At 45.3% G+C, this 15,582-nt stretch overlaps 1 protein-coding gene across 1 annotated transcript in view; it reads right to left on the minus strand.

The window, feature by feature from the left end:
- Positions 1–910: 910 nt before the first annotated feature.
- Positions 911–15,582, minus strand: part of LOC135539227 (zeta-sarcoglycan-like) — a gene marked incomplete at its 5' end in the record, with an annotated part of 54,963 nt that continues 40,291 nt past the window's right edge. Inside the window, one exon of the mRNA XM_064965045.1 lies at positions 911–3,244. Within this exon, the coding sequence (XP_064821117.1) occupies positions 3,041–3,244 (204 nt within the window). The remainder of the gene's footprint in view (positions 3,245–15,582) is intronic.

Genomic DNA, 15,582 nt, shown 5'->3' on the forward strand with positions numbered 1-15,582 from the left:
AAACAGAGAGAGTGTGGAAAAGAAGAAGACCTCACCAGTGATCTCCTGAAGAGGTGGTAAACAGAGAGAGTGTGGAAAAGAAGAAGAGACCTCACCAGTGATCTCCTGAAGAGGTGGTAAACAGAGAGAGTGTGGAAAAGAAGAAGAGACCTCACCAGTGCGGCTGACCTCATGGTTTTATGAAGATGTCCTATTTTGGGGTAAATTTGACTCAGCCCCCGACGCCTCATTTCATAATCCCAATAAAAAACACAGCGAGAGACAGGGGAGGGACGGAGGGAAGGGAGAGGGGGAGGGAACGAATGAAACAAAGAAAGAGGGGGAGTTAGAAAGATGGCAAGAAGGAAAAAGGGAAAGAAAGAGTCTGGGCTTCCTTGTCATTTTCCCGTTCAATAACATGACATTGTTCACATAATGTGACACTGAAACAGACCATGAAAAAGTGACATTTGATAGTGAAGAACATTGGCGGCTTTAAAAGCAAAGTGGAGCGAGTGTCTAACTGACAATGAAACGGACCCACTGTTGTTTCACTCTGGTATTAAATACATGTTAGGCCCTGGCCTGGTGGCATGGTTGAGATTGAAGTATTTTAAAATGACTACTCACTGTTGACCGTTTCATGTCATCTACTGTGCAGTATATGTAACTGCCGTGGGGAACAAAGCAATGGCAGAACGTTTACATTTCTTCTCCCAAATAAAGACGTTTAATTATGTCCACCGTTACTCTCATACCACCACTTGATGAATCGACCAAAGGCTATGGCTTATGACCGGAGTCACCTTGTACGTTTCTATGTCTAGATCTTCAACCTTCTGGTGTGGATGCAAATGAAGCAGGAAAACAGTTAGCGTACAACTAGAAATAAAACTCAAAACACATTTTGTCATTGGATAATATTGCCATTTTACAACAATCTTACAAACACATTGCATAAAATCTAAGAAAATATATATATATTTATATATACCTTTAAATCATTATTAAAACATGTGGTTGTGTATTTACATACATGTGAATTTGAATAAATAGCTTTTTCTTTTTTTAAATCAATGTATCCACTTAATGCTTTCATAACATATTGTGTCCATATTGTTTCTAGTTGGATAGTTAAATATCATAACTATAAACTCTCCCCAGTTTCCTTACTTTTGACCAAGACTCAAAAGAGACTGGCAAGGGGATTCAAACAAACCACAAGGCTCCTACATCTCACTACATTTGACTTGAAAAAGGTCGTTTGTGTTTAAGCCGGTATCTGCTGTGTTTACCGCAAATACGGTCTCTGTGCAAGTCAGTGAAATGACCTTCAATAAAAGTCAAGTGTAGTGCAATGTCGGCACATTTGGTTTGAATCCTGGCCCCAGTCCCATCTCACAACAAACCCAACTGTTGTTTCCAGACTGGCCAAACGTTGCTGTTGCTCCTGTCAGAGGGCATCCTGATTGGATGGAGGCTGTATGAGGTAACCTTAATGTGGCAGAAGTGGGACATACTGGAGTCTTGTGAGGGTAAAATGAGTATATCATCCTAATCAAATAAACATCAGATTGGGTATACCAAACTTATATGATAAGTCTGTATTGTTCAATAGGATTAAAAGCCTAAAATATTTTTATTTGTAGTCGAATACTTTCCATGGTGATGCTACCCCAGGGCAGTGAAGGGGACATTGCCCTATGTAAGGTGCCATATTTTGGACGGGACGTTAAACTGATGTCCTGGCTCTCTGTGGTCATTAAAGATCCCATGTCACTTATCATAGAGTAGGGGTGTTAACCCTGGTGTCCTGGCTAAATTCCCAATCTGCCCCTCATACCATCATGGCCACCTAATCATCCCCAGCTTCCCATTGGCTCATTTATCCTCCCTCCTCTCCCCTGTAACTATTCCCTACGTCGTTGCTGTGATTGAGAATGTGTTGTGTCAACTTACCTGGTAAAATAAGTGATAGTGATTAGTGATTCAGCTCTGACAGACAAAGGAGAATCACTGCACTTTGTTGTAATATTACTTTATATGTTACATTAGACCATGATTTCAGAGCAGGGAAATTGGCCACAACCTCAAAATGTAGAACATACACATGACCATAGCACTTCAAATTAAAAAGTAGAAAGTCAACCCTGGAACATTCCCAGATTCAGGATGTGTTTATAAAACAATATAGTTTTATTTTTCATTTTATTGGTATTGTTATATACATGGCATAATTTTGTGCTTTTTTTTATCAAGAAAACATCAGAGGAAAAAAAAAGAACTGTACTTGAAGTCTGTATAGAGATTTGGACAAGGCTTTAAGCCAAAGACAGTTAGTTTTCCAGTGAGTTAACGATGGTCCATTGAAGAGGATGAGAACGTTGGAGGTGATGTGCTTTACCAACAATAGCAAAGGCACCTGTGTATCGCTTTCTTAGAAAAACAAATCAGTCCACGCAAATCTCTCGGTTCAAGTTCGGCCCGGCGGCGGTGCAACACTCATTCCCCATCTGAGAACGATAGAAAAATAGAAAAACAAGGAGAAAACAAATTGTCACTTCATATCGTTTTTTTGTTCCATCAAACTTTTGGAAGAAGGGGCTTTTTCCCCAAGCCTCATTTTTCAAGGGATTCCTGATTTTTCTTCTTTGTTTGGGAGGACTGTGAGAGAGAGATGACGAAGGGAGGAGAAAGAGAGCAGGAGAGAGAACAATAGAGAGGGTAAGAGAAAGAAATAACAACTGACGGAGAGGAAGAGGAAAAGTAATACAAAGAAAGAAGGAAGAAGAGAAAAAAGAAAGAGAGAGAGAGAGAGATGAGAAAGAGAGAAATGAGAAAGAGAGAAAGAGAGAGATGAGAAAGAGAGAAAGAGAGAGTGACCACAGAGAAAGAAAGAAAATGAAGAATGTCTGTCAAAAAGTAAAAAAAAAAAGTAAATCTATCGATGGATGGGGAACAGTATGGATGCGGATCAGGGTCTGTTGGGGTCCTGGTATCCTGGGATCCTAATGAGGGGAAGGCCTTTCTGGTGTTCAGCGGTCCGCTGGCCCCCCCTCTCTCAGCTCCACAGACACACGTTGCTGGTCGTCTGGCAGGTGGAGCCCTTCTCAGCCGGGGACAGGTAGAGCTTGCCGCTTGGGCACACGCACAGCTCGTACACAGTCTGTTTGGGGTACGTGGTGCCCGGCGCCCCGTGCAGCGGGTCTGCCGCTGTCCCGTGGGGAATGTTCCCCAGCCGAATTGTGTTGGAATCTAAAAAGATCTGGAGAGTGAGAGAAAAAGAAAGAAGGAGAGAGAAAGAGGGAGAAAAGGACAATAAGATATAAGATATAACACAGAAGGAAGTGAATACAGACAGACAGACAGCCAGACAGCCAGACAGCCAGACAGACAGACAGACAGACAGACAGACAGACAGACAGACAGACAGACAGACAGACAGACTATAGCAAGGTCATTCTGGTCACTTAACCTCACTCCTGCACTATCTTGCTCTCCATGTTGTGACACTCGTATAATACAGTCTCTCTAAATTGGCCGCCAGAGGACAGACACTTCCTGTCCAGTTAAACCATAGAAACAGAATGGAACTACCATGGAAATGATCACAATACCAGGCAGCCATTGCGAGAGTACCCATGAGTTTACCAGTCAAATTGCCAGGGTTCGAGGTTCCAAGCCCTTTCTATGGATTCTATTTCTGAGTTCAACACCCTTATGCGACCATGGCCTCTCCATCTGTCAAGAGAAAACACCTGTGCAGAAGCACCAGCAGCAGTCAGTCAGTAGCATCTCCTCTCCCCGAGTAATGAGCACCATACACTCCATTAGAAGAGCCTTCACTAGGAGTGTGTATCGTTTATGAAGTGTCATACACACCACTAACGACGCAATGGAGGGGCGAGAGTGAGAAGGAGAGGGAGAAATATGAAAAGAGAGAGGGAGAGAGAGAGAGAGAGATGGAGAGAGAGAGAGAGGGGAAGAAAGAGGGATAGGGAGAGATTTGTATTTCAAAAGCTGAGTGCTCCTGGTATTGCGATTGAAACAGGCAGCGATCAGCTTAGAACTCATTAGATCCCCTCTTATTTATTGACGGATATTGACTCATTTATCCGTTGATGTATTTATATATGTATTTATCTCAGTATAAAGTAACAAGAGCACTCCTTGACAGCCTTAAGGAGCTCGCTATCAGGTAATCTCTCCCGGCATTTACCCACCATCATTCATGTACCCCATTTTCATGATGAAGGAGAAAAGAGAAATATACTAAATGGAGAGAGTGACATTGCAGAGAGAGAGAGAAATAAAGAGAGAGATGGAAAGTGTAGGAACCAGGAAAGAGAGCGCCGGTATTCAGATATAAGCCGGCGGTGGCGAACCAATTAGTGTAAGTAATGGCGTCTCCGTGAGCTGACAGGGCATATCTCCACCAGCGTATTCAGATATGATGGATCCGGCGGTGGATTACCTGGAGCACCAATTAGTGTAAGTAATGGCGTCTCTCCGTGAGCTGACAGGGCATATCTCCACCAGCGTAAACACAAACAAAAGCCCAGACACACTCCTCCCTCCCTGACTCCCTCCCTCCAGCATGATGATGGATCAGAGACGGCAGCAGCCGCCATGTTTATCTTCTTTCCTTTGATTACCTGGAGCACCACTAATAGTGCATAGTCCACAGGTCTGGTCTGCCCTGGCCGTTAGCTAACAGGTCTGGCCTGGTCTGCCATGGCCGTTAGCTAACTCCACAGGTCTGGCCTGGTCTGCCCTGGCCGTTAGCTAACTCCACAGGTCTGGCCTGGTCTGCCCTGGCCGTTAGCGAACTCCACAGGTCTGGCCTGGTCTGCCATGGCCGTTAGCTAACAGGTCTGGCCTGGTCTGCCATGGCCGTTAGCTAACTCCACAGGTCTGGCCTGGTCTGCCATGGCCGTTAGCTAACTCCACAGGTCTGGCCTGGTCTGCCCTGGCCGTTATGGCAAACTCCACAGGTCTGGCCTGGTCTGTCTGGCCTGGCCGTTAGCAAACTCCACAGGTCTGGCCTGGTCTGCCATGGCCGTTAGCTAGCTAACTCCACAGGTCTGGCCTGGTCTGCCATGGCCTAGCTAACAGGTCTGGCCTGGTCTGCCATGGCCGTTAGTAACTCCACAGGTCTGGCCTGGCCTGGATCTGTCTGGCCTGGTCTGCCATGGCCGTTAGCTAACTCCAGGTCTGGCCTGGTCTGCCAGGACAGGTCTGGCCCTGATCTCCACAGGTCTGGCCTGGTCTGCCATGGCCGTTAGCTAACTCCACAGCCATCTGCCACTAGCGAACTCCACAGGTCTGGCCTGGTCTGCCATGGCCGTTATGGCTAACAGGTCTGGCACAGGACTGGCCTGGTCTCTGCTAGCGAACTCCACAGGTCTGGCCTGGTCTGCCATGGTAACTCCACAGGTCTGGTCTGGTCTGCCCTGATCTCCACAGGTCTGGCCTGGATCTTCTGCCAGCCGGTAGCAAAGGTCTGGCCTGGTCTGCCACAGCAAACTCCACAGGTCTGGCCTGGTCTGATGGCCGTTAGCTAACTCCACAGGTCTGGCCTGATCTGCCCGCTAGGTAACTCCACAGGTCTATCCTGCTGACTAACTCCACAGGTCTGGCCTGATCTGATTTAAGCCTAACTCCACAGGACTGGCCTGTCTAGGCACAGCGCTAGCTGACTTCACAGGGTCTTTTAAGCCACCATGTTAGGCACAGGTACAGGGGTCTGGCAGTATCCTACAGACAATATGCTAAATAGCTGATAATGTACCTTAGGGGCGTGTTATTCTCAAACCAGCCCTCCAGTCCTTCGACACTGGCACGTCCGATTCAACTCGTCCCGTCAACTAATAATCAAGCTCTTCATTAGCTGAATCAGGTGTGCTCGTGTTGAAATACATCCAATGTGTGAAATGACGGGTGGTCCCTGAGGGTTGCGTCGAAAAACACCAGACCACAAAGCAACATGGAATAGGCCCCTGTGTTTTGCACAATCATGTGACATTGCAAGATTTAATCCTGAATTTTAAGGCTTAACCAGAAATGAGAATTTGACCAAAAATGAAAGCGATGGTGCTGGACCATATGACAGAAAAATCAAAATCCAATCCAGGCACGTTACATGCCTGTGCATTACACAGGGCCCTTGGTTGAGCAGTGGTGATCTACCGTAGAGTAATATTGGTAAACATTTTCAACTTTCAAGAGTTGTGTACATGTCAAACTATAGTTCTCCACCCCTCTCATTGGGCACCACCCGCTGTTGCACATATTTGTTTTAACCCTGCACTAACACGCTATTCACAACCAGTCAACTAATGGCCAAGTCCTTGATTATCAAATCAAATTGTATTTGTGACATACACCGAATACAACAGGTGTAGTAGACCTTACAGTGAAATGCTTACTTACAAGCCCTTAACCAATATAAGTGTTAAGTAAACAATAATAATAAATATTAAAGAGCAGCAGTAAAATAACAGTAGCGAGGCTATATACAGGGGGTACAGGTACTGAGTCAATGTGGAGGCTATATACAGGGGGTACAGGTACAGAGTCAATGTGGAGGCTATATACAGGGGGTACAGGTACAGAGTCAATGTGGAGGCTATATACAGGGGGTACAGGTACAGAGTCAATGTGGAGGCTATATACAGAGGGGGTACAGGTACAGAGTCAATGTGGAGGCTATATACAGGGGGTACAGGTACAGAGTCAATGTGGAGGCTATATACAGGGGGTACAGGTACAGAGTCAATGTGGAGGCTATATACAGGGGGTACAGGTACAGAGTCAATGTGGAGGCTATATACAGGGGTACAGGTACAGAGTCAATGTGGAGGCTATATACAGGGGTACAGGTACAGAGTCAATGTGGAGGCTATATACAGGGGTACAGGTACAGAGTCAATGTGGAGGCTATATACAGGGGGTACAGGTACAGAGTCAATGTGGAGGCTATATACAGGGGGTACAGGTACAGAGTCAATGTGGAGGCTATATACAGGGGTACAGGTACAGAGTCAATGTGGAGGCTATATACAGGGGGTACAGGTACAGAGTCAATGTGGAGGCTATATACAGGGGGTACAGGTACAGAGTCAATGTGGAGGCTATATACAGGGGGTACAGGTACAGAGTCAATGTGGAGGCTATATACAGGGGGTACAGGTACAGAGTCAATGTGGAGGCTATATACAGGGGTACAGGTACAGAGTCAATGTGGAGGCTATATACAGGGGTACAGGTACAGAGTCAATGTGGAGGCTATATATATACAGAGTCAATGTGGAGGGGTACAGGTACAGAGTCAATGTGGAGGCAATATACAGGGGGTACAGGTACAGAGTCAATGTGGAGGCTATATACAGGGGGTACAGGTACAGAGTCAATGTGGAGGCTATATACAGGGGTACATGTACAGAGTCAATGTGGAGGCTATATACAGGGGGTACAGCTACAGAGTCAATGTGGAGGCTATATACAGGGGGTACAGGTACGGAGTCAATGTGCGGGGGTACAGATTAGTCAAGGTAATTAAGGTAATAACAGTAAATGACTTGGGTGGCTGGAGTTTTTTACCATTTTTAGGACCTTCCTGATATAGATGTCCTGGATGACAGGAAGCTTGGCCCCAGTGATGTACTGGGCCGTACGCTCTACCCTAGTGCCTTGCAGTTGGAGGCTGAGCAGTTGCCATACCAGGTAGTGATGCAACAGGTCAGGATACCTCAGGTCTGATTATGGCTATTTACATCTCACAGAACTTCATATAATAATAATAACAAAATATGTTTATGGATTTCATAAAGGCCAATAAATGATGGCGCCGATAGAGATGGCAGCATCGCTTCAAGTCCTTATGAAGCTACATTCCTAAAGAAAATACTGCACCTTTTACTCCATACATTTTCCTTGACACCTAAAAGTACTAGTTACATTTTGAATGCTTAGCAGGACAGGAAAATTGTCAAACTCACACACTTGTCAAGAGAACATCCCTGGTCATCTACTGCCTCTGATCTGGAGGATTCACTAAATAGAGAACATCCCTGGTCATCTACTGCCTCTGATCTGGAGGACTCACTAAATAGAGAACATCCCTGGTCATCTACTGCCTCTGATCTGGAGGACTCACTGAACACATATGTTTTGTTTGTAAATTATGTCTGAGTGTTGGAGTGTGCCCCTGGCTATCCGTAAAAATAAAAATAAATTAAATGGTGCCATCTGGTTTCCTTAATATAAGGAATTGGAAATTATTTATACTTTTAATTTAGATACTTAAGTATATTTTAGCAATTACATTTAGTTTTGATTCTTAAGTATATTTAAAACCAAACACTTTTAGACTTTTACTCAAGTAATATTTTACTGGGTGACTTTCAATTTTACTTGAGTAATTTTCTATGAACGTATCTTTACTTTGACTCAAGGATGACAATTGGGTACTTTTCCCACCACTGTAATTGATTGCAAGAAATGCAGAAATTAAAAAAGTTGATTTGAACAGTATAAACAATCAGAATGGAAAAATACTGAACAAATGAAATCACTTAGAATAATGAATAATGAAATCACTTAGAATGTATGTGTTGCCACGCTAGGATCACTCACTACTCAAAGCAAATGTAAAACTTAAATTATTCAAAAACTAAAAACACAGTCTAATACCGTCATACCAGCCAATTTTTGTTATAATATTTTGACCCATATCGCCCAGCCCTAGTCAAGGATCATATCACCTCCACCCTACCTGTTATTCTAGACACACTCTAATTTGCTTACCACCCCAATAGGTCCACAGACGATGCAATCGCCATTACACTGCACACTGCCCTATCCCATCTGAACAAGAGGAATACCTATGTAAGAATGCTGTTCATTGACTACAGCTCAGCATTCAACACCATAGTACCCTCCAAACTCAGCATTACGTTTGAGACCCTGGGTGTCGACCCCGTCCTGTGCAGCTGGGTCCTGGACTTCCAGATGGGCCGCCCCCAGGTGGTGAAGGTAGGAAACAACATCTCCACTCTGCTGATCCTCAACACTGGGATCCCACAAGGCAGCCTTCTCAGCCCCCTCCTGTACCCCCTGTTCACCCACGACCGCGTGGCCATGCACACCTCCATCTCAATCATCAAGTTTGCAGACGACACTACAGTGGTAGGCCTGATTACCAACAACAACGAGACGGCCTACAGGGAGGAGGTGAGGGCCCTGGGAGTGTGGTGTCAGTCAAATAACCTCTCACTCAATGTCAGCAAAACAAAATAGATGACCGTGGACATCTAGAAACAGCAAAAGGAGCACCCTCCCATCCACATCGATGGGACGGCAGTATCACCAACAAACTGAAATGGTCCACCCACACAGACAGTGTGGTGAAGTAGGCGCAACAATGCCTCTTCAAACTCAGGAGGCTGAAAAATTGTGGCTTGTCACTGAAAACCCTCACAAACTTTTACAGATGCACAATTGAGAGCATCCTGTCAGGCTGTATCACAGCTTTGTACAGCAACTGCACCACCATCAAACGCAAGGCTCTCCAGAGGGTGGTGCGGTCTGCACAACGCATCACCGGGGGCAAACTACCTGCCCTCCAGGACACCTACAACACCCGATGTCATAGGAAGGCTATAAAGATCATCTAGGACAACAACCACCAGAGCCACTGCCTGTTCACCCCGCTATCATCCAGAAGGCGAGGTCAGTACAGGTGCATCAAATCTGGGACTGAGAGACTGAAAAACAGCTTCTATCTCAAGGCCATCAGATTGTTAAACAGCCATCACTAGCACTGAGAGGCGGCTGCCTACCTACAGATTTGATATCATTGGCCACTTTAATAAATGGAACACAAGTCACTTTAAGAATGTTTACATATCTCGCATTACTCATCTCATATGTATATACTGTATCATATGAATCTATTCTTTATTATCTATTGCATCTTAGCTGCTCTATCACTGCTCATCCTTATATTTTATACCTTTACTAAACTCAGCAAAAAAAGAAATGTCCTCTCACTGTCAACTGCGTTTTTTTTCAGCATAACAAGATTCAACAATTGAGACATAAACTGAACAAGTTCCACAGACATGTGACAAACAGAAATTGAATAATGTGTCCCTGAACAAAGGGGGGGTCAAAATCAAAAGTAACAGTCAATATCTGGTGTGGCCACCAGCTGCATTAAGTACTGTAGTGCATCTCCTCCTCATGGACTCCACCAGATTTGCCAGTTCTTGCTGTGAGATGTTATCCAACTCTTCTACCAAGGCACCTGCAAGTTCCCGTACATTTCTGGGGGGAATGTCCCAGAGATCCGGGCTCGTCGCTGGCCATGGCAGAACACTGACATTCCTGTCTTTCAGGAAATCACACACAGAACGAGCAGTATGGCTGGTGGCATTGTCATGCTGGGGGGTCATGACAGGATGAGCCTGCAGGAAGAGTACCACATGAGGGAGGAGGATGACTTCCCTGTAACGCACAGTGTTGAGATTGCCGGCAATGACAACAAGCTCAGTCCGATGATGTGACACACCGCCCCAGACCATGACGGATCCTCCACCTCCAAATCGATCCCACTCCAGAGAACAGGCCTCGGTGTAAGGCTCATTCCTTCAACAATAAACGTGAATCCGACCATCACCCCCGGTGAGACAAAACCATGACTCGTCAGTAAAGAGCATTTTTTGCCAGTCCTGTCTGGTCCAGCGACGTTGGGTTCATGCCCACACGCAACATTGTTGTTGGTGATGTCTGGTGAGAACCTGCCTTACAAAGCCTACAAGCCCTCAGTCCAGCCTCTCTCAGCCAATTGCGGACAGTCTGATTACTGATGGAGGGATTGTGCGTTCCTGGTGTAACTCGGGCAGTTGTTGTTGCCATCCTGTACCTGTCCCGCAGGTGTGATGTTCAGATGTACCGATCCTATGCAGGTGTTGTTACACGTGGTCTGCCACTGCGAGGACGATCAGCTGTCCGTCCTGTCTCTCTGTAGCACTGTCTTCGGCGTCTCACAGTACGGACATTGTCATTTATTGCCCTGGCCACATCTGCAGTCGTCATGCCTCCTTGCAGCATGCCTAAGGCACGTTTACACAGTTGAGCAGTGACCTTGGGCATTCTTTTGGTGTTTTTCAGAGTCCGTATAAAGGCCTCTTTAGTGTCCTAAGTTTTCATAACTGTGACCTTAATTGCCTACCGTCTGTAAGCTGGTAGTGTCTTAACGACCTTTCCACAGGTGCATGTTCATTAATTGTTTATGGTTCATTGAACAAGCATGGAAAACAATGTTTAAACCCTTTACAATGAAGATCTGGGAAGTTATTTGGAGTTTTACGATATTATCCTTGAAAGACAGGTTCCTGAAGAAGAGAATTTTCTGTTTTTGCTGGGTTTAGATTGTGTGTATTAGGTTTTGTTGTGGAATTTGTTAGATATTAGGTTTTGTTAGATACTGCTGCACTGTCAGATCTAGAAGCATAAGCATTTCCCTACACTCGCAATAACATCTGCTAACCATGTGTATGTGACCAATACAATTTGATTTGATATATATAGCGTTTGTGTATTAGATATTACACTCCAGGGAGATTTGATTTTAGCATATTGTTCCATGATAGGGGAAATTACTGCCCTTTCTACCTATGGGAGGAGAGATCACTGGCACCGGGGGGTTTCTAAACCAATCAGATTCCCCAGGACCTCCTCTCCATAGCAACAACGACCCACAATGGAACAACAAACCTCAAATAACACCTAATATTGCACTGTCGTCATACCATAACCCCAAAAAGGAGATATAGGAAAGTGAGAAAGAAGGGAACGGAGGAAGAGAAGAGCAGAAATCATTTGGGCCAGCTTATAAAAGGATTAGAGTTGACACACATCCCAAATGAAAGTGTCTGTAAGTATTAGTCCTTGTCACAGCAGCTAGCGCATTGCGAGCAGCCCCTCCACATCATGTTTATGGGAAGATGCTAGCTTCCTTAGCCTACCCCCCTCCACATCATGTTTATGGGAAGATGCTAGCTTCCTTAGCCTATCCCCCCCCTCACATGTTTATGGGAAGATGCTAGCTTCCTTAGCCTACCCCCTCCACATCATGTTTATGGGAAGATGCTAGCTTCCTTAGCCTACCCCCTCCACATCATGTTTATGGGAAGATGCTAGCTTCCTTAGCCTACCCCCCCCCCTCCACATCATCATGTTTATGGGAAGATGCTAGCTTCCTTAGCCTACCCCCTCCACATCATGTTTATGGGAAGATGCTAGCTTCCTTAGCCTACCCCCTCCACATCATGTTTATGGGAAGATGCTAGCTTCCTTAGCCTACCCCCCTCCACATCATGTTTATGGGAAGATGCTAGCTTCCTTAGCCTACCCCCCTCCACATCATGTTTATGGGAAGATGCTAGCTTCCTTAGCCTATTTCCCCCTCCACATCATGTTTATGGGAAGATGCTAGCTTCCTTAGCCTACCCTCCCTCCTCCACATCATGTTTATGGGAAGATGCTATCTTCCTTAGCCTACCCCCTCCACATCATGTTTATGGGAAGATGCTAGCTTCCATTAGCCAGACACCCCCTCCACATCATGTTTATGGGAAGATGCTAGCTTCCTTAGCCTACCCCCCCTCCACATCATGTTTATGGGAAGATGCTAGCTTCCTTAGCCTACCCCCCCTCCACATCATGTTTATGGGAAGATGCTAGCTTCCTTAGCCTACCCCCCCTCCTTCCTACCCTGAACGAGTAGGGACGGGCAATTATAGGCGGTCAAAACATTTTTCATGGATGATTTCTCCCGACGCAGCTGGAGAAGAGAGAGGGAGGGGAGAGGAGGGGGGAGAAGAGAGAGGGAGGGGAGAGGAGGGGGGAGAAGAGAGGAGGAGGAAGGTATCCTGAACCGAAACCCTTTTAGTGTCTCAGCATGTCGGCAGGGGGGGATGGGAGGAAGGGGGAGTTGAAGGACGAAAGTGGTGCCTTTGCGGAGGTGATGCCTGGGAGTGCACAAGCATGCAGGCACACAGACACACACAGGCACACACACACATCACGGTGGTGGTACAAATGACTAGGACCATCTGAGTGCATTACACAGTCCATTACCCTCCCAGAATGAGCCTACATAAGAATGTCACATGACAATGGAGGAAATGGGAAGAAGTGGATGGAGAGGAGCTAGTGTATCCATTGACTCAGACAATGTCCCATTAATCACACGGATACAAATGTGGACCAGCACCACTGGAAATACCTGTCTCTCTGACTAGTGTGAGGCAAATGGCACATTCCCCATATGGCCCTAGTCAAAAGTAGTACACTATATAGGGAATAGAGTACCATTTGGGACATAACGATACTGTTAGTGCAAATAGTTTTCAAAAAATGGGCCAGGAGTTTTTCCTCTCCAAATGATTCTGGTCCCTACTTGTAGCTGAATATGATATGATATAACTCCAGTCTATAACTAGGGCGAGGAGTTTTTCCTCTCCAAATGATTCTGGTCCATAGTAGCATCAACACACACCAACAACACATGCCACACACCATCAACACACACCATCAACACATGCCACACCATCACACACACCATCACCATCAACATCACACACACACACACACACACAATTGAGACATGGATTGTGTATGTGTGCCATTCACACACACAGACATCACACACACACACACACACACAACACACTGCACACACACATCACACACACACACACCACATTCCACAATGTCACATACTGTACACACACATCATGGTCACATACCACAGCATCACACACACACACACACACACACACACACACACACACACACACACACACACACACACACACACACACACATTGATGCCACACATTACTCCACAACATCACACACTGTGGACACACAATTGACACTTACCACATCACACACCATTAACACATATCACAACAACACACACACACACACACATCACAACACACACACACCACAGGAACACACACACACACACACACACACACACACACACACACACACACCACAACATCACACACACCATCAACACATGCAACAACACCCTCAGTCAACAAACACACAAAGACGCCCTTTTGAGATTGAATTGTTGCAAAATTAAAACAGAGCTAATTCATGAATTATAAATGGTATTAAAAAAGTGCAGGGATATAATTGATGATTCATTCCAATACCCCAAAGCCAATAGAGCAGTAGGCTAATGAAGAGAGGGGGGATTTAATCGAACCAGAAAGAAATCTCCTCCTTTAAATTGTGTTAAGGTTATTTTATGCTGATAAGATGCATGCTGCAATCACAGCACCTGAGGGCCTGTTGGGGAGAGCTCTGACTGAACCCTCTTGTGAGTTTAATGTTCCTTTCCCTCTCCGCAACACCAATGATGTCCTCATCTCAAGAGTCTCAAGAGCCATCTCTGTTTATCCTCAAAACTTGTTTTTGCCTAATTTAGACCCTGAAAGTTAAGTAAAATAGGGTGAAGGCAAAGTTTTATATGAGGGAAAGGGGACAGGTTGGTGTGACAGGTTGTGTGTGTGTGTGTGTAGTGTGTGTGTGTGTGTGAGACCTAGTGTGTGTGTGACCCCCATAATAAACCTGAGTGTCCAGCTGTGTGTGTGTGTGTGTGTGTGTGAGTAGTGAGTGAGCAAGAAACAGCAAGAAAGAGAGAGCAAGAGTAGAGAAAGATCACAGAAGTTAGATCAAATCAATTTAGTGTGGAAGAGTATGTGAATCGTAACTTCAGATATGTGTGGGCTAAACTAAATTTTTCATGAAAATACAGAAATTCCCACTTGACATTCATCTCAAGTTAGGATTCATTCAGCCTACATACAACTGGGGCAAAACGACTATACACTGAGTGTACAAAACATTAGGAACACCTGCTCTCTCCATGACATGGACTGACCAGATGAATCCAGGGGAAAGCTATGATCCCTTGATGATGTCACTTGTTGAATCCACTTCAATCGGTGTAGATGAAGGGGTGGAGACAGATTAACGAAAGAGTTTTAAGCCTTGAGACAATTGAGACATGGATTGTGTATATGTGCCATTCAAAGGGTGAACGGGCAAGACAAAAGATTGAAGTGCCTTTGAACGGGGTATGGTAGTAGGTGCCGGGCACACCGGTTTGTGTCAAGAACTGCAACGCTACTGGGTTTTTCACCCTCAACAGTTTGCATTGGAGTCAACATGGGCCAGCATCCCTGTGGAATGCTTTCAACACCGTATAGTCCATGACCCGGCACATAGAGGCTGTTTTGAGGGCAAAATATTGCAATTCAATATTAGGAAGGTGTTCTTAATGTTTTGTACACAGTAGTTTTGTACAGCAGCTACAGAACCACAGAAACACAACACAGGATCTAATGCTCTAGAAAAGCTGGTCATGTCTGTCCACATTGATGCCAAAGGGAATTATGACTGTACTGGACTGCATTGTTCCTCAACTACTGTGGATACTAGAGATTGTTCTAAGAAATTGCTGCCTAGTGGCTACAGAAGCTACTACCAGACAGACATGTGACATCCCCCAGC

The sequence above is a fragment of the Oncorhynchus masou genome, unplaced genomic scaffold (assembly GCF_036934945.1).
Source record: "Oncorhynchus masou masou isolate Uvic2021 unplaced genomic scaffold, UVic_Omas_1.1 unplaced_scaffold_827, whole genome shotgun sequence".
Lineage (NCBI taxonomy): Eukaryota > Metazoa > Chordata > Actinopteri > Salmoniformes > Salmonidae > Oncorhynchus > Oncorhynchus masou.